At 48.0% G+C, this 20183-nt stretch overlaps 1 protein-coding gene across 1 annotated transcript; it reads left to right on the top strand.

The window, feature by feature from the left end:
• Positions 1 to 3629: 3629 nt before the first annotated feature.
• On the top strand, positions 3630 to 13283 carry Glul (glutamate-ammonia ligase). Its single transcript, XM_087906404.1, has 7 exons — positions 3630 to 3789; positions 6443 to 6621; positions 8207 to 8368; positions 9876 to 10022; positions 10535 to 10662; positions 10821 to 11020; positions 11488 to 13283. Exons 2-7 carry the CDS (start codon positions 6456 to 6458, stop codon positions 11804 to 11806), a joined length of 1122 nt encoding a protein of 373 aa, XP_087762530.1. The 5' UTR covers positions 3630 to 3789; positions 6443 to 6455; the 3' UTR covers positions 11807 to 13283.
• Positions 13284 to 20183: the final 6900 nt, after the last annotated feature.

Below are 20183 nucleotides of genomic sequence, written 5' to 3'. Positions count from 1 at the left end.
GAGAACCGGGTTCAATTCCCAGCACCTGCAAGACAGCTCTCAACTGTCTGTAACTATAATTCCTGGGGACCTGACACCCATACACACAGGGGAAACAGCAATGCACATAAGAATAAAAATAACTAACAATAAACAACAACAACAACAACGATGGGCCGGGAACACAGCTCAACAATAGAGCACTTGTCGAGCTTGCCCAAGGCCCTGGATTCACTTCAGACTGAAAAAAAAAATCCAATAAACAAAATAAAACAACAACAAAAAAGCCAACCAAGCAGGTCAGCAGGACATGAAGGTACAATTCTAGAAATGTATTTATGGTTTTCCTAGCCTCGATAGGACTTGCTTTCCCCCACTGTCAGACAGATGAACTTGGTTCTTCCTAGCAGAGGTAAGATTTGAGGTGGAGCCCAAGCAGATGCAAACCTTCTACTCTAATGCGCAGGTTGAGAAACGGGACACTTCTTCCATCTCTGTGAATGTCTTCACTGAGCATCTGGCAAAACTCCAATCAGGCGAAAGACAATTGATACTCCAAATCTGAATTTCTCCTCTGAAACTAACGAGTATCGAGGAACTAAGCTAGGTAAGGCCAGCTCTTTCTCCTGCTCAGTCTTAGGTGGCTGAGTTCAAGTGTAATCTGCTCTTTCCTGCTTTCATTGTATAGAGTGGAATTTGAAAGGCGGACTAAATACAACTTTCCAGAAAAACTCACTTTCCAGGGTCCAGGAATGCTATCCGCCTCCAGTGTTCTTCCTTTACTTTTTTTTCTGGGCTTGGCTTGACATCTGTTAGGCTCTTTTTGGGGGGGCGGGAGGTCAGAACTAATTTGGGTTTCTAAAAAACAAAACAGGTTACGTTCTGGGCTTAGTTTTCAGGGTGACTGCAACTCTGAGTCCCCACTGTATTTCTTCAGCTTGGCTTAAAGTTTTCACGACTTGCCCACCTGCAGCAAACTCCACTTCCCAACTGCATGCGCGTGTTATAGTTGAGGGTTTGGGCTCCCTGGAGCCATATCCTAAATTTGGCATCGTGACTGCAAGGCACTCAGGCAGGCTGGACCCATGCCTCTAGAACAAGAGCTTCAGACAGTGCAGAGGAAGAAGCTATAAGAACTCATCAGAAAGGCCTGTCCAAGGCAAAGCCATCAGTGTAGGCAGACAAACACCACTGATGAGATGGGTTTAGTTCTGAGTTATTTCTGCAAATTCGGTCAAAAGTCTCCCTGCAACATTGCTCTCCCACTCCACCCACCCCAGGGACAGAGGAACTCCGCTCAGCAAGCACCTCAACTTCAAAGCACTTGCCATCAGACACCCCACCCCTCCCCGTTAGCTTCGATACTGCGATACTGTGTGGGCCTAGACGGAAAAGTTCATGGGTTCAACCATCTTACTGCTTTCAAGGAGGGGGCAGAAAATGTGGGGAGGTGGCAAATTAGGGAGGAACAAAGGACAGAGACACAGCAAAGTCAACGGAGCTGAAACAGGCTGTTCTTTCAACTTCTCTAAAAGCACAGGTCGCTTTTCTGAGGGCAAACTGATTGAGGGACTCGGTTCTGCTTTTTCTCCCACGGTACACACTCAAAGTTCCTCAGGCTGGGCCTTGAACTTGTCTGGGTTCTACTTTAGTTAGTTCAAACATATGTGGGGCTGCCCAAGGGGGCAAAGCCTCTTGTTTACCCCCTGAAAGTGGGTAGTCATGTGAGATGGCTCTGGTCACATGAAAGATCAAAGCAAATCCACTTCTATTCTTGGAAGCAAGGCACACGCTCTCTTGATGCTGCCGCGGACATGTCTGTGTGGTCGATACATGTTTATTGAACCCTCAGTCTGGACGCTATTGGGAACAATGAAAGTGGGTAAGCAGCAAAGGCAGTTCATCCGCCTAGCAAGGGCAGTAGGCATTCACACGGCAGAACTGCAAGAAACCTAAGGAAAACAACACACTTGCTCTGACGGTTGCACTTTCACTGTGCCCACTTTGGGCAACGCTGAAGAGTGCCGAAGGCACTGGTTTATACTTTGGCACCTGGTATCTCGGATTCACCATTTTCTAAAATAAGAACATCACCTCTCCCTTAGGCTGATCCCTTTTCCAACCACCTAAGCCGAAGAGTTAAAAGAAAGCGACAGAAAGACAGCTGACCTTGTAGCTGGGACTAAATCTAACAACGTCCTTTACTAACGCAAGGGACAACATGATACGGAGACAGCAAGTTGCATTGCAGGAGCGGTCATGCAGGGGTGGTGAGATGGCTTAACGGGTGGAGGACCCGAGTTCAATCCCCAGCAACCATGGAACAAGTCAGGTGCAATGGCAGGTAACTAATTCAAGCTCTGGGGAGGTACATACAGAAAGAGACCTGAGATTTGTTGGCTAGCAAGTCTAGCTAAGTCTGTGAAAGACCCTGTTCAAAAAAAAAAAAAAAGTGGAGGTTGATAAAGGAAGACACCCGCCTCTGGGCTCCACACACATGTACACAGTATTTATGGAGAAAGGAATGGTCCAATCTCTTCAGATTATATTGACCTATAAAATGATAAGTGTTTTCTAAACACTCCTCATGTTCCTGGTCCCTTTGTAATCCCTGCTATATATGCTAAGACTGAGGGTTTGTGTGGCTAAGTGATGTGGCTATTAATCAAAGTGTTTAGGAGCTGAGGTTCAGATCTGGTCCTGGGTTTGTCAGATCTGAAGCCCCACTAGTGACCAGTACCATAAAATGCTTCATGCTTCACACGGCACCGAGCACGCCACGGAATTTGCAAGGTGTCTTTCCAGCCCAAAGCATACCCAACCCCCAGCTGAGATGGATGCTGTTTCTGTGGGCCACAGTGTAAGACACACCGAAAGGAAATAGACGGAGGTTGACCCGAGAAGCCAAGTTATGTGTGTGTGGTCACAGGCAACGCTGCTTTTTCATATTTGTGGTGCAAAACATAACCAGAACAAACTTCTTCCCTTTCTCTCCCAAAAGGCACCGAGGGAACGGATTTCTGGTATTGAAACAGGAAATCTTCATCTCAAATACCAATATCAAACAGGTCTCCTGTCTATGGATCTCCAGAATCCTCTCCATGGAATTATAAGAACATCGCACTTGTATTTAAAGCCATGAAATCACAGTTCCGACCACTTCCCCAAATCCACTCAGCAAGCCAGGAGGATAGACTCCTCTAGACTTTGGAACCGTGTTTCTCTCCAGGCCTGATCAGGTCCAACTCCCCAACCCACCTCCCCCAGATCTCGCACAACAAAGGGTAAAAATTCGGTTCTGGATTTTCACCAGCAACTCTCTTCGAAAATCTTTGCACCGTTAGGCAGCAAGAGCCAAGGCCCGAGTGACTCTGAGAAAGCCTTAGTCCGGGTCGGAAGGTCCAGAGGTCGCCAAAGAATGGAGCTTGCAAAAGATTCCAGTACCTTCGGCCCCCAGCCCTCCCCGATTGCCGCTGTTTCCCCTCCCCCACTCCCCTTTCTCTTTCTTTCTTCTCCGGCTCGCTCGCCCCACCCCGCGATTCCCGCAAAGCTACTCCGCCAATGGCCTCGAGTCCCCCAGGCGCACAGCAGCTGATGGGCGCGGGTTTCCTGGCCGACGCCAGCCAATCAGGGCGCCGGGGGGCGGGCCCGAGCTGCCAATAAAAAGTACTGAGCGGATTGCGTCCTTGCAGAGCCGAGAATGGGAGTAGAGCGCACCGTCTGAGCCCCACACCGATCTCCTCTCCGGTCTCTTCGCCTCGCTCTCGTGGCCGGTCCACCCCATCCATCATCCCGCCGGCCACCACTAAGGTAAGCGCACGGAGGGTGCATGGCACGGTGGCCCAGGCTGTGATGCCCGCACTCTACCTCCCATCTCCAATCCGCAGTTACGGGGCCCGGGATACTGCGCTCGTGCCTCCCGCGTGCTTGTACCGTGCAGCCGGACGGGTTCTGCTGGGCTGTTGTGGGGCGAGCTCTGGGCCAGGCTCCGGGAAGGGCGGGGTCGCGGGTTGTTTTGATCTGCTCTCCACTTGCAGCCTGAGGCGCCGCCCCGGGAGGCGGGCGTCCCGGGGTTGGCGGAGGCTCCGGATCGTGAGACCGGGTGGTCCCTGCGGGAGTGCACTCACGCCTTAGGTGGGCTCAGGCGCCTCGACCCTCTCTTCCTGGGCGGCGCGTTTTGGGGGGGGGGGCGTCGTCGCGCTGTGGGTGGTCTGATTGAGGCCGGTGATCTCGAGTGGTGGCGCCGCTTGCCGGCTTCCCCAACGCGGGGGTCCTGGTGGCTTTACTGTATGACCGAACAATGGAGAGCCAGGACCCTGGTGTGGCCGGAGGGCTCCGCAGTGGAGAGACCGGGCTGGGCGGAGGCAGCAGCGGCGCGCGGTGCCTCCCGCGGTCGCCCCACTCTCTCCACCGGGCCTCTGCCCTCTCGGGGTATGGCCCCTTGGGAGAGGCCTTGAGGTCAACGCGGGCCCGAGGGTCAGGGCGCCGACTTTCCAGACATTTCAGTGGGAAAGGGCTGCTCTCAAAGTGGATTACCCCAACTACTCCGGGGGCGGGAAGCGGGGATCCTCCCCCAACCGCAAATCCTCAAAGAAACCCTCGATAGAAGAGGAAGAAGATGGAGATTCTCGGTCCTCAGAGTCCAATTGCTTTGGCTTCGTTGCCTACTCTGTGAACTCCGGGGAGAAATCGCGGGTTAAATCCCACCATCATACTTATTCCTGCTCCTCCCCCTCCGAACGCTCTGGGTCCCCCACTCCATCACCCTCGCCCAGAAAGCTCCGTTGCTTGGACCAGCGAGATACCGAGTCGGAGGAGAGGCACCACGAACACAGCTCTAAAAGGAGGAGGGCTAGAGAGGGCAACCCCAACAGTACATTTAATACTCTCTGGCTGGGGTGAGTAAAAGGGCAGGGAGAAGGACCCCGGTACATCTGGCGACAGCAGAAACAACTCAGAGCTTCAGAACCCATTCCATGTAAACTTGGCGCCAGTTGGTACAGCATACACTAGGTGGCTGGCACCCAGCTGGTCTCGAGGAAGAAGGACTGGAGGAGGAACCCAGGTTCACCTAACATTTGATTAATGCTGGATATGTAACCCAAGACCATCTAGAATCGCAGTCCTGGTCTAAGGGTGGTGTAGGCAGAGGTTTTAGTTCTGTATAGTGCTTGACCACGGAGCTTCTTCTGTTCCCCAGGGGAAGGGTGAGGCTTTTGGAGGGAGAAGCAGTTGTTTTCACTTGGGCAAACATGGACGATTGCCCGTAGAAACTTTGCCACTGTACTTCAGAAAACTTGCCCAAGTCGTTGGAGAACAATATGTTCCCTTTCCAGCCATCCTGGGCGATTAGGGAGGAGGGACATTTCCTCTTGTGTTGAAGCTGGTTTTGTAGCTTCAAATTCTTAGGGCAGATTTTCCCCCACTTCTGTGGCCTGTAGTCTTAGCGCCCCACATTGCCATTAGAACTGAGAAATTTCTACTTACCAGAAAATACTGTCTAGTGAAATCTTCAAATATGGTCGTTTTTCCATTAAAGTCAGAGTTGTCTGTGGACTAATGACTTCGTCACACCAGTGAAAAGTCAGCAGTTGAGACCTGGCATGAAGGAACAAACATTTAATTCCAGGGCTAGGGAGGCAGACACAGGTGGATCTCTATGAGAGATCCCTGGTCTATATAGTCAGTACCAGGACAGCCAGGGCAATGTAGAGACTCCCTATCTCCAAAAAAAAAAAAAAAGAAAAGAAAAAAAAAGAACAGTAAAACCAACAAACAGTGTGGTCCTTGGACTATGGCTTTCCTCTATACCACCCCGCCACCCCAATGATGGCAAATAGTACATATCTTTGTTAATTTCCTTCCAGGAATGTTGGCCTTTTAAATCTTAGTCTCCTTGTTTCATCTTTAAATCTAACTATGGAGTCAAGGCATGGGGACAGCACACCTTTATTTGATCCTAGCATTCAGGAAGCTGAGGCTGGCAGATCTGAGTTGGAAGGCTGTCCTGGTGTGCACAGCAAGCTCCAGGGCTACACAGTGAGATCTTGTCTCGAATAATCTAAATGCAGGAACTTAGGAGGTGTGTGTGGGGGGGTGTATGTCCATTAAAGCAATGTCAATTATGTAATTCTTTATGGCAATAATACAACGTTATATTGGATAGAATAAGGCACTCTATTAGTGAACTTTTTTGGTCATCTTTTGTCCCCTCCTGCTACCTTTCTCAAAGTCGAGGGATATTAAGACCCCTTAACTAGCCCACCCTGAGGGGGATGATCTTTGTCTAATTATAAACTTTAACTCTTGAAAGCAGAGTGAATGAATACTGCACCCTTTGGTGTGTGGACTTCCAAAGGAGAGATCACTTACACATTCTGATTCACGGGTCTCTTCAGCCATTCCTGCGGGAGACCCTCTTCCGGGTAGATGTTACTAAATAAAATGCTTTTTGTCTCCCCAGAACACCTTCCACCATGGCCACCTCAGCAAGTTCCCACCTGAACAAAAGCATCAAGCAAATGTACATGTCCCTGCCCCAGGGCGAGAAAGTCCAGGCCATGTATATCTGGGTTGATGGTACTGGCGAAGGGCTGCGCTGCAAGACCCGCACCCTGGACTGTGAGCCCAAGTGTGTAGAAGGTGAGTGCGCACCTGGAAGTGGACAAGCAGCCTGAGAGTTGACCTTCCTTCTGCTTTTGTTTGCAAAGCTTTTCAAAGGCAGGGCTCTTGAGACCTCAGTCAGTTACCCGTAAGCTGCTGAGCAGTCTGGAGTCATAGCAACAGTGGAGGCTTTTATTTAGATGGAAATTGTGTGTGCGCTGGTCTACTGAAGGAAAATATTGGGTCATATTTGTAGGGGGTAGGAGGTTAAAGTACTGCTAACCTGGCCAAACCCAGGAACCTAGTTTGAAGGAACCGTCGTAACTGGGATATGCTGTCTAGTTTATAGAGTAGTGGTTCTCGACCTTTCTAACGCTTCGACATTTTAATACAGTTCCTCATGATCTGGTGACCCCCCCAACCACTGCTAACTTCTTAACTGTAATTTCACTATTGTTATGAATCATAATGAAAATGTCTGTGGTTTGGGGTAGTCTTAAGAGACCCCTGTGAAAAGGTTTAGACGACCCTCAAAGGGTTGTGACCCCCAGGTTTAGAGCCATTGTTACAAACCCTTTAAGGGTGCTGTGTAATAGAGCATTGATCCAGTGGAATCTGGATGCAAGACACATACTCCAAAGTAGTTTTTCTTGGACTGGCCATTTGTTTTTAGTTGGGGTTGTTTTAAAAACTTTTAAGTGGCCTGGTGGTGGTGGTGCACACCTTTAATTCCAGCACTCGGGATGTAGAAGCAGGTGGGCCTGTGTGAGTTCGAGGCCAGCCTGGTCTACAAAGCGAGTTCCAGTACAGCTAGAGCTGTTAACACAGAGAAACCCTGTCTCAAAAAAAAGAAAAAGAAAAAGAAAAAGAAAAAAAAAACCTTTGAAATGATGAGTTGACTGTACTTAGGAGAGCTACTTTAGTTTAGCTGTGGCCTTTTTTTTCAGGGAAGGGGCTGGGCAGCTATCACCTACCTAGTGTAGGATGAGTTCCTCTTCTAGAGATGGTGCTGTCTGAGTGTCTAGATGACAGCGTGTATCGGGTACTTGGCACTTAGCAGAATATGATCTCTGCCTTCAAGAACTGGAGAGACAAACCGGCCATTAAAACAGTAGGGAAAGGAAGAGTGGTAGGGACCCAACGTTCGCCTCATCTGTAAGAGCACAGCCTGAGCTGCCGCAGTCAAGCCCAGGGAGGGGTGAGAGAAGGGAGGTGATGCGGCCTAGTGAAGGAGTCAGCTTTTGTCCTGTGTCTTTAGAGCCTCATTCACTGCAAGAGGTATCAGAATACCTGGTGCACTGTAGACTTAGAGAGGAGCGAAATTAACTGTTGCTCAGGAGGGTCTGGTGATGCACTGCCCTTGGGAATCTCAGATAAGGAGGAACACAGGGATAGGTGGGCAGGGGCGGCAGTTTGTCCCTAACAAGGATGCATTCACACGCCCGTGCGTATGCTAAAGAAACTTACTTTGTGTGTATGAATGTTTTGCCGGTGTGTGTCCCTCTTGTGACTTCTGCAGGCTCCAGGCACACCTGCACAGATAAACATGCAGGCAAAATACCCATACACATAAAAAATGAATACGTCTCCTTAAAAATTAATTTTTCCTCTTTATTTGGCCCAGAATTACCCGAGTGGAATTTCGATGGCTCTAGTACCTTTCAGTCTGAGGGCTCCAACAGTGACATGTATCTCAGGCCGGTCGCCATGTTTCGGGACCCCTTCCGCAAGGAGCCCAACAAGCTGGTGTTCTGTGAGGTTTTCAAGTATAACCGGAAGCCTGCAGGTGCGTATGGGGTGGATGTGGCTGTCCTCCTCCAGTCTTGTGATTTCTGAAAAGGCAGGGACTGCCCTTTAGAAAGTATTTAACGAATCTAGGGCTGATTAGATGTCCATCCTACCCTGAACTCTCCTGCTGAAAAAAAGTGTGGTCCACCCTTTCATGGTCCCTTGTATTGGTTGCATAAACAGTGGGACTCTTCCATCTGTTAGCTGATAGATGTCCCCAGTGAGTCTTGACCTGCGTGTACATTTAAGAACCTGTATTCCACACTTAATAGTTTGGAAGCGTTTTGGTTTAAATCCCAGATCTGCTGTTTATTGCCAGTGACCTTGGCATACTCTTCCCCTGTGTTTGTTTTTGCTGAATTGTGCATGGTTTTGGGCTCGAGGCTCGAGGGGAGGGCACACCGTGCTGAGTATGTGGGAGTCAACTGACAACTTGTGGAATTGGTTCCCTCCTGCCTGTATCTGTGGGTTCTGGAGGTGGAACTCAGGTTGCTAGGGTTGTGTGGCAGCTGCTAATCCTTTTTAAGATAAAGTCCATCTCAAAGCCATTTGCAAAATCAAATGAATTATTATGTGCACATCATTTGGAGTACTGTTCTTAGACAGCATATTGATGCTGTATACCCACGACTGTGAGCACTGGGGTTCCCGGATAAGTTGTCTCCCCGTGAGGCTTATCCACCTGCACACATGGAGTTTTGTTTGTGCCATGCCGTCCCTACTCGGTTTTTAGATCGTTTCTTAAAAAGACTTCACTTCCATAAAGTCTCTTCCAGTACTGCCTTGGTAGCCCTGTACCTTCAGGGCCTCTGTTTTGAAAGGAAATATTCTTGGTAAAGGGTGTGCACCCTGAGCAAGGTAGCCATGGGGTTCCCGCCTCTGCAGCTTGCCTTTAACCTGAGCGTGTCACATGACACCCTCTGGGGCTTCATGTTCTCATCTGTGAAAATGGAAGACTGCTAATACTCCCCGCAGACTCGCTTAAATGGTTAACGTTTTTCTAGCTTGGGAATGGTTTCCAGTTACTCACCTCTCTCCCTGTCTTTCTCTCTCTCTCTCTTTTTGTACCAGACAATACTGTGTAACTGAGCACTTAAACTCACCTGGAATAGAAGCCTTAATGGACAAATTATTCTCAATAAAATGACAGATCTGGCCTTAAGTGCCTGAGAAACCAGGGAATCCATTTGACAACTAGAAGCAGCTGTCTTGTGAACAGAGGGTGTTAGTGTCTGGCGTGTGGTGCTTGGAACGTGGCCAGCATGCAGATAGGGCGAACTCTTGTTTTGCGCTCGCCCCATTCCCATGAGATTTCATAGCTGACTTTGATTATAAAGAGTCTCTCAGCCTTTTCCTGCAAATTTACAATTACCACTTCTTCCATCTCCCTCGGTGATAGCACAGGGTGGCTGGGCCTGGGTCAGTCCAGCCTGTGATAACTTCAGTTGTGTGGGAGAGGTTACGAGGACACTACTCCTTATCGCACGCTGGTGCTTTGTTTCTAGAGACCAACCTAAGACACACCTGTAAACGGATCATGGACATGGTGAGCAACCAGCACCCCTGGTTTGGAATGGAACAGGAATATACTCTCATGGGGACAGATGGACACCCTTTTGGTTGGCCTTCCAATGGCTTCCCTGGGCCCCAAGGTGAGTTCCCCTGGGTGAAAGAAAAGCTGCCTCCCCTAAGTTCTTATCCAGGAAAAAAACCCTTCTCTAGAGACAGGAGCAACTCTCGAATCAGAAAACAGAGACAGGCAGTGGGATTAAAGGTAGACTGCCCTTGCATCCCTCACATCCAGAGGTGGTTAGAATCTAAAGTGCGGGAGGGTGGGGAGATGGCTCAGTGGGTAGCGGTGCTTGCCACCAGGCTTGACAGCCCATGTCTTATCCCTGAGACCCACTATGGGTAGATAGACTGCAAGGAATGACCCCCCCCCTCAGTTTATCCTCTGACCAGGCTGCACATGTGTGTACACACAAAATGTGAGAACAATTCAAAGCGGGCTGAGGCTGTGGCAGTGGAAATGCCTTTCTACCCCCTGCAGGCGAAGGCAGGACTAAGTGATTCTGGAAACAAGGGTTAGGACCTTCGAATTTTCTGGCTTTGGGGGTTTATGGATTCTCTGACTCTTCCCTGATGGGTCTTGATGGTCCTTCAGGTCCATACTACTGTGGTGTGGGAGCAGACAAAGCCTACGGCAGGGACATCGTGGAGGCTCACTACCGGGCCTGCTTGTATGCTGGAGTCAAGATTACAGGAACAAATGCTGAGGTCATGCCTGCCCAGGTAAATGGCACTATTCTGTCACTGTCCTCCCCTGGAAGACTTGGCATGTGGGGACTTTGGCTAGCAAGGGTAGCTTTAGAGTGGTTCGGGGTAGAGGTGGGTAGAACAAGCTCGGAGCTTGAGTGGGCTTATTCTAAAGGTCAGTGCTTTCTCTCTAGTGGGAATTCCAAATAGGACCCTGTGAAGGAATCCGCATGGGAGATCATCTCTGGGTGGCCCGTTTCATCTTGCACCGTGTATGTGAAGACTTTGGGGTGATAGCCACCTTTGATCCCAAGCCCATTCCTGGGAACTGGAACGGTGCCGGCTGCCATACCAACTTCAGCACCAAGGCCATGCGGGAGGAGAACGGTCTGAAGTGAGTGCCTTCCTCTGGAGCCATCTTTAGTCTCATGGAGTGGGAGGGCTTTGCGTTAGGGAAGGTTGGATTCCTCATGGCTGTACGAGTCGCTCTCCATATTTGTCGTAAGTCTGTTATTTACCTGCTGGAGAAGTGACACTCCTGTAGGAATACAATTACAGCTGTGATACCGGAAAGTTGTCACGTGGGTTCAGGCACTTGAAAGTCTTGAGTAAAAATACAAGCAAGTGGGTAACTTAATTCTTACTGGTGGGAAGAGGCAGGTGATGGCGGTCTTCCCACCCGGCAGATAATTTGTACTGCATGTTAAGGACTGGTCTGAGGCACCGAGACTTGGGTCACAGGTCAGACGCAGCCTGCATGGAGTATTTGTTGATTTCTTTCGGGATTCATATCTGCCCCTGCCCTTGACGGACAGGTTTCTAGTGACCGTCAAGACCCTCATCTTTACCGCTTTCCACTAGGTACATTGAGGAGGCCATTGAGAAACTAAGCAAGCGTCACCAGTACCACATTCGCGCCTACGATCCCAAGGGGGGCCTGGACAATGCCCGGCGTCTGACTGGATTCCATGAAACCTCCAACATCAACGACTTTTCCGCCGGTGTTGCCAACCGCAGTGCCAGCATCCGCATTCCCCGGACTGTCGGCCAGGAGAAGAAGGGCTACTTTGAAGACCGGCGCCCTTCTGCCAATTGTGACCCCTTTGCCGTGACAGAAGCCATTGTCCGCACTTGCCTTCTCAACGAGACTGGCGACGAGCCCTTCCAATACAAGAACTGAGTGGACTAGGCTTTGAGTGATTCTGAGCCCTTCCTAATCATCCCACGCCAACTCTTTCCTGTCTCCGCTGCCCCCCCTGTAACTCAAAGGATGGAATATCAAGGTCTTTTTATTCCTCGTGCCCAGTTAATCTTGCTTTTATTGGTCAGAATAGAGGGGTCAAGTTCTTAATCTCTACACACCCAACCCTCATTTTTTTTTTCTATCTAGCTTTTTAGTGGGGGAGGGGAAGGGAAGGTAACCACTGCTTCATCTCATCAGGAATGCATGTCCAGTAGGCATAGCTGTCACAGAGCAGGTATATTTGTGGAGGAGGAATTTTCTTCAGGATAGTTGGAAGCACGGGTCCACTGCTTGGATTGACGAGTCCCTTTTGGTAGAGAGCTGTTAGTTCTTCAGGTAAAACCGACTTTATGTTCCGAATGGAGGTTAGGGTGAGGAGCAGTTGGAGGGTGCTCCCTTGTACCATGTTTCCCTTGCTTGGGGGAGGGGAGTTTATGCCCTCCATGAAGACAGCTCAGTGTATGGCCTGATGAACAGCCCTGCTGGAACAGAAGAAAAGGTTCTTAGTTCTTGGTCCTCCATTTATAACAAAGAGCAGAGTAGTATTTTTATATTTAAATGTAAAAACAAAAAAGTTATATATATGGATGTGTGGATATGTGTGTCTTTCTAATTGAGAAAACCCCCCTCATCCCTGGGTTTGCCAAGTTTAAGTGAAGAGCTTGGTTAGAAGTAAGGATCTCTTGAGCAGGGGTGGGAACAAAGTACCAGGAATGTTGGTTATCTGGGGCTCAGCTTCTTCATTACTACGTAGGGTTTCCCTGCCCACTCTGCAGGAGCAGATGCTGGACAGGTAACAGGTGGGATGCCAGTGTTTGCCACCACCTGATCCCATGCTTAGGCTAAGATGCATATGTATCCACACACGAGTTAGAGGTATGAGTTGGCTGGTCAACTTGAACATTGTTACTGACGGGGGTGGGTGGGGATTATTTCTTGGTGGGACTAGCATGTCACTAAAGCAGGCCTTTTGATATATTAAATTTTGTAAAGCAAAACAAGTTCAGCTTCTAATCAACTCTGTAGGGTAGGGTTTCTAACTTTGCAGAACTGCCTGTTTGCCTCAGTGTCTCCTTCCACTTTGCTCTGGGAGGAGCTGAGGACAGGCCTGGAGTCAAAACATTTGTCATGTTGTATCCTAGTGTCTTCTCTCCCTGCAGAATATTCCTTCCCTCCTTAGGAATCCTATGGCGTTTTGTTTCTTCCTTTTATAATAAACGTGCCCCACCTCCACCCCAGCTTCCCTGCTGTGCTCTGGTTGTTTGTGTGCCGCCGCAGCAGGCTGCCTGTGGTTTTCTCTTGCCGTGACGACTTCTAATTGCCATGTACAGTATGTTCAGTTAGATAACTCCTCATTGTAAACAGGCTGATGCTGCCAGAGCAGTACTTATAAATCAACCTAACGTTTATAAGATTTCCTCTGACTTGTTTCTTTGTGGTTGGGGAAGGGGAAAAAAAAAAACAGCGTGCAATATTTTGGTCCTTCCTGTCGAAAGAGGAGGAGGTGGTTCTGTCTTGTTTACAGACAAAGTAAGCTTGTTTATCTGCTTTTTAGTTTTTAAAATTGAGTCGTGAGTTGACCAGTTTTTCTTGTACCTATAATCTGGGATAAAGTGAGAGTTTTTAGGGTTTTTTGTTTGTTTGTTTGTTTTTTGCAACAGGGTTTTAGTGCAATCCATTGCTGACCTGGAGTTCACTATAGTAGACCAGGCTGGCTTCTTTCTGACTTGCAATTCTGCTTCCAACTAGGGTTTATAGATTTGGTCTTGGCAATCCCTGGTTCCCTGTTTCATCGTTTTTCATTTCAAAGCAGTGTGGTCATCTGCAGAATGCAGGCTTCAGAATCAATGCAAGCAAGTTGCACAAAAAAATTAAGGAACATTTTAAACACAGATGTGTTGGGCCTGGCCACTTGCACAACTGTCCATGGCTCAATGTGACCCTGCAGGTTGGATATGCTAGGGTTTCCTGGTTCCACAAACCAGGGCTTGGTGGCAGTCCCAGCTTATCAGATGTGGTAAACTGTCTTACTGCCCCTGTTCTTGGGAACTTCCTGGATCCAGCTGCCAGGGTGGTGAACTCAAGGCACTTCCTAGGTTTTAACTGGCCAAGCACTAGCCTAATGAACCTGCGGTTCTCTGACATTTTGTCCTGTTTTGTTATGAGATGGGAGTCTCAAGGCTCCCAGCCTGGTTTGAAAATCCTGGGCTCCAAGCCTTCAGCAGCCGAGACTACAGATGTGTACCACTGAGCCCCGATTCCAACCTCCCGTGTTTACACCTCTGTGCTAGGCTCTCTGAAGGTTCCAGGTTGGAACTCATTAATCCAGGGGTCGGAAAGCCTTGATCCCGTCCCTGCAGTGTGGCACCAAGCCCGGCTAATGCCTCAGACTTCATCATCTGCCCTGTTGCTATTTAAGCACTTTTCCTCACTAGGCTAAAAATAAAAGGAGCTCTCTTCATGGCGCTCCGCACATGCCCAGATAGGAAAAGGTGGCTGGCTACTAGCATATTAGCTCTACTGTTGCTGCTTGGTGTGTTTGGGTCTTGAGGAAGGGTCTCAACTGTGTATGCCTGGCAGGTCTGGAGCTCTTGATGTAGACCAGGCTAGTCTCAGAGTTGCCAGTTTTCTCCCAAGTGCACCACTGTGCCATGCTAACACTATGAGTAGCACTATTACTGTTGTCATGGGCAGTTAGAGGCCTGCTGTAACAGTTCCTAAAGTGACTGTTTTCTCAGACAAGTGTTCTCTCGTTCATGTTATAAAGTAGATAGCAATCTAGTCGTTTGCTGTGCATGGGTCCAGTTCACCACCTGTTAGCCTGGCATGATTGAGTGCCCTGATGCTGGAGAGAGGACGCATCAGGTAAAAGCACCTGATGCTCTTGTGGGGACCCCAGTTCAGAGATCAGACAGTTCACCAACCAACTTCAATTTCAGGAGATTTGGTACCCATTTTCTGGGTTTCCTGGATGCTGGGCATGTGAAATGCTGCATACACATGGATGCTAACACACACATAAATTTTTTTTTTTTTTAAGTGCCCTCTCTGCCTCAGCATTTTCCTGGTCTTCATGGTAAAAGTAACAGCCCTTCCCTCTACTTCCCCCATCCCAGCTGTAGCTCCCCTTTACTGGGTCACTCCCCAGGGGGACTGAAGGACATGTTTGATTGTAACCAGTCCTCAAGATGACTTGGAAAGGAATTCTAACTTAATAGGATCAGGATTTCCATCCTCCACCCTGAGCGCTAGACTTAGGTTTGACATCCAGGTCATAGTCCAATCCCCTTGTATTTCTAAGGGTTTTTGTTTTTTGTTTTTTGTGGGTTTTTTTTTCTCATTTAACAGGTGCAGTTACACGATAACTTTGTCGGTGATAGATTAAACAGAATGAGGGGCTGTATTAAACAATGTTTGCCAAGCCTTCAGCCTTTAAAGAGACAGACTATGACTCTGGCTCCATAGAGAATGTGAGGGCCCAGGTCTCTCAGTACTGTGAGGTGTTGGATCAAAATGCTTCACAAACTTTAATCCTGAATTCCCAGGCCAGAGCTGGAGCCAAGCTGGTGAATGCTTGCTAGCAAGTAGGCAGCCATGAAAATCAGGTGTGTGGTGGTGCACGCCTGTAAGTCCAGCAGAAACAGATGAGGATCACAAGTTCATTTTAGGGTCAGTCTCCACAACATAGCCAGTTTTAGGCCAGCCTGGGCTACCTGAGACATTCACTCTCTGAAAAACAAAAGCAAAGAAACAAACAAACAAACAAACAAACCAAACCATGAATTAGTATCCTGTCAGTGAGTAAGGGCTGAAAGGCATCTCAGGTTACCAGGGTTTTCAGAAGTTCCTTACCATGTGAAAGTCAGGGCTCTCTGTCTAGGTGGGATGGAGCACTCGTGGATGGATGAGGAATCTGACCTGATGCTTGGTGCTGGCGCTCCAAATAGCTCACCCAAAGTTTCACAAGTCCAGCTACTGCTTGCCCCCATTCCAGCATGGTGCAAAGTCTAGAGAATAACATGCTAACCCAGAGAAAACGGATGCTTCGCTCAGGACTTTCCCGTTGCAAACTTTGTGTAAGCAGGGACTTGCTTTCCTAGCTCACCACAGTGTCCCCAGACCAGTCACGTGGCCCGCACTGCTTCTTGTAATGATTTCTGTTTAAGGGTCAGCTTTGTGAGCTCTACGCCTACATACAACTCTCCTGGATGGTTGTCAAATCTATGAGGCCCTGGTTGTCCAGGGCTGGATAAAGAATTGAACGTATTATTTTTTACTTCGAACGTCATGACCCCGCTGAAGCCTGGGTAAGCATGTGTGGAGGGAGAGAATGCCTGCCTGCTCTTCATTCTGGCTGGAATGAAATTATGAGCTTCATGTTACTTTAAGGGTTATAACTAGTATAAAGTGGCTATTCATCATATAACCCCCAAAGGCTTCAAGTAAATTGCTACTGTAAACAAGGTGAGCAGATAGAGCCTCTATATTTTATAGCCTTGGCTTAATCACCAGCCATAAAAGTATAAGTACTGAAAATATGTGAAGAATAAAGATAGCTCACAGTCCACATATGCAGAAATATATGCACAGCATCAAGTTTGTAAGAGCATACATGTATACATAGACATTACATATCCAGTCCTGATCCTGCTTAGGAGCCCTCCCGCCAAGAGACAGCATCTTTTATTTTTATTTTTATTTTATTTTTGGTTTCTTTGAGACAGGGTTTCTCAGGTTTTGGAGCCTGTCCTGGAACAAGCTCTGTAGACCAGGCTGGCCTCGAACTCACAGAGACTAGCCTGCCTCTGCCTCCCTCCCAAGTGCTGGGATTAAAGGTGTGCACCACCACCTCCCAGCGAGACAACATCTTTAAAAGGAAGCAAGAGGCTCGGGAATTTATCTTTCAGAAATTGGCTGAGTTGAAAAGCTGGAAAGACAAACTGAATTTTTTAGATTTATTTTGAGATAAGATTTTTGCTATATCACCCAGGCTGGACTCAAATCTGTAGTAATCCTCCTGCCTTGGCCTCCTGAGTGCTGGGAATATACAGACTGTATTACCATGCACAACGTTCTAATCATTCTTGTAGCAAGGCTCCCAACTCCTCCCTCATGTCCAATCAACAGACCTGTCTGCAGTGTGGCTCCCCACTGAGGAAGAGGATGGTGGCTCAGTCTCCTGTGAAGAAGTGTCCATCGACTTCCTATTGTCATTCTATGATTTGCTCTTCTGGGAGCCTTGTCACCCAGCAAGTTGTTTTAGGATTGCAATGTCTCAGCTTGGCTAGCCCCTCTGCTGCGGAGGCAGACCTGGTGCTTGAACTCAGTGGACACTCAGTCACTGTATCGAAACTGTGTTGAGGGCTCTGGCCTCTGCTCTCCGGTTAAAGTTTAGGATAACTCCTCCCTGTGGCTCCATCATTCTGCCCTACGGATGCTAAACCAAAGAGGCAGTCAAGATACTGTGGGAGATTTAATAAGTAAATGGGGTGGATGGGGGTGGGGATATAACCCTGTTGTTAGCTGTTTTTGTTCTTTTGAGTTTTTTTTTTTTTTTTGGGCGGGGGGAGGCCTGTCACCCAGCTGCCAAATAAATCCACACGGAGACTTATTGTTACTTACCTGGCCTTAGCTTGTTTCTAGCCAGTTTTTCTTAAATTATCCTGACTATTTTTTGCCTCTGGGCGTTTTCTTTTTCTTACTTCTGGATATCTTACTTTAACTCTTACTCCGTGGCTGGCTGGGTGGCTGGCCCCTAATTGTCCTCCTCGTTTGCTCGTTGCTCCTTCCTCCTCCTTTTCCCAGGTTTCCCCTTCTACCTGCCAGCCCTGACTGTCCTTGCTCCTGCCTCACTATTGGCGGTTCAGCTCTTTATTCGACCATCAGGTGTTTCAGACAGGCAAAGACACCAGAGCTTCCCAGGGCTAAACAAATGTGGTATAAACAAAAGTGATACGCCTTAAAACAACATTCTACAACATAACCCAGTTGATACTGCTCCAGCGTGCAAGAGACCCTGGACACCATTAGAAAGAAATTAAGAAGTACTATGAAATGCCTGATTCCAACACTCAGGATATAGACAGAAGGGGCAGATTCAAGTCCATCTTCCACTACATAACCAGTTTGAGGTCAGCCTGGGCTACTTGAGCCCCTGTCTCAACCAAGCAATTGAACGTGAGAGCAAACTGGGGCACAAATGGGCATCAGCTGATGTTGTGATACAAGCTTGTGACTGAGGGGTGGGGGTGGCAAATGAAGGGTGCTTCTCTTTCTTCCTCTTCTTTACTTCCTCTTCCTCCTAGGTCTGTTCTTAGGGTATGCACATTTCATTGGGACTACTAAGCAGTGTGGGGGCTCTGGAACTTTCTGCTATGTATACAAGTTAATCTTTTTTTTTTGTTTTGTTTTGTTTTTTGTTTTGTTTTTCAAGGCAGAGTTTCTTTGTAGCTTTGGAGCCTGTCCTGAACTAGCTCTATTAGATCAGGCTGGCTTCAAACTCACAGAGATCCACCTGCCTCTGCTTCCCATGTGCGCCACCACCGCCCGGCCAACAAGCTAATCTTCGAATGATCGTGTGGACTGTTTTGGTAACTACTCAAATAATGCTATAAAAAGTAGTGTGATTTATTGGGGAAGGGAGGGAATTTTACATAGAAGTCAACACAACTCGTTTCTGGGAAGGAACTTGTGATCCAATTAGGAGCTAACTTTAAGGACACAATTCAGTAGGAGTATCCAATCAGAGTTTTCTTGTAAAACAACTCACCTTCCCAAGTAAGCTCATTTCTAAGTGAATTTAAGATCTAGAAACTACCAACCTATTAATGTTTCTATAAATACACTTGGGGCTACTACTTAGCTAAGAAAATCTTTAGTAACTTGAACTAAAAAGGAAAGTTATGGCCAGGACTCCTGGAAGTATATATACTAAGCAGGGTAGGGGTGCATGGGGGTGAGCAGTTAGCTCTAGTCTCGGGTATTAATGACTTATGTGTGAGCTGTCACACTTAATGTCAGTTACCTTGTTTGGAACCACTTTTCTTCTCCCTGATTCCAAACGTGGCTAGTGATCTATTAAATGATTAACTTCCACAGGAACTGATAACATCCTCTGGAATTTGACTGTGATAAGCCTGTACACCCCCCAAATTCCTGCTAGATTTACAATTCCATTCCGTGAACCATCATACCCATATGGAAAAAAACAAAAACAAAAAATAGTTGAGTCAAATTTGTGTTTTGGAGGGTAAGAAGAGTGCTTTTCCAATTTATAAGACTGTATTTCTTTTGGGGAAAAAAAAAGAGCCAGTATCTTCCATTAGCCCGGAAAAGGAGTGACTATGAGCACTTTAACCCTTTTCTTTCAGGGGGGTCCATTTTTCTCTGAGAATTCTGCCTCTATGTACTGACGCTACAGGAGTTCCTAAACTCTCTAAAAATCTCTAATTCGCTTGAGACCTAGCCTGGCGCCTTCCATCCCCAGGGAATCTGTATCATTGATTGAATCATTGTGTCTCCATCACTGCATAACAAGCTATGCCAAGCAGCTTAATGCTGCAAAGGTGCATCATGATACTGCTTCTGAGGACGGGAAAGGTGCAAGTACTTTGCTCAGTGGCTCTGCCTTGGGGTCTCCTAAGAGGCCGCAGGTTACTTGGGGTGGGGCATGCACTCTCTGTAGGTAGACCGGGTTCAGTTCCTTGCTACAGGAGCCCCTCCATAGTACTGTCCCCTAATAAGTTTCTGTCCAGACTGGTGATCAGAGAGAGAGGATAAATGGCTAAATTTAGTTCACTGAAGCGGAAAGGAAAACTCCACCTTGAGATGGAAAGTGTCAGGTCCCAAAGAAACCTGGGACAAGTCTCACTCAGTACCTGTGGCTTCTCCCAGAATGCCCCTCCCCGCCCCTACCCTAAATCACTCTAGCCCAGAGGCTGGGTTTCTCTTCTTCCAGTTTCTTACCTACATAAACCTGCTGTTTTGGCCATTCACTCCCTTGGTCTTCAGTTCCTCTCTTGGTCCATTTGCTCTCTGTCCTCTCCTCTCCCTCTACCTCCTCTCTCACCTCTCCACAATGCCCCATCTCTCCTCTCATGGTCTGGTTCAGTCTGGACCCTTCCAGAAGCCTCTGTCTGAACTCTCCCTCGTATCTACAGTTAAAATCCTTCTATTCAACCATGCCTCGGAGAGGCCATGGCCTCATTTTCATTCAGAAGGCCTATCAAAGAATCTGTGAACTTATCTTTCCGTTTACAACGGGCAGCTTGGCCCCGAGACTACAGTCCAGGTTAAAATGTTACCCAGAGAGAAA

Source organism: Myodes glareolus, chromosome 5, assembly GCF_982192425.1.
Source record: "Myodes glareolus chromosome 5, mMyoGla1.1, whole genome shotgun sequence".
NCBI classification, from domain to species: Eukaryota; Metazoa; Chordata; class Mammalia; order Rodentia; family Cricetidae; genus Myodes; species Myodes glareolus.
Note: the sequence above shows the minus strand (reverse complement) of the source record. Positions and strands in the feature narration are given on the sequence as shown.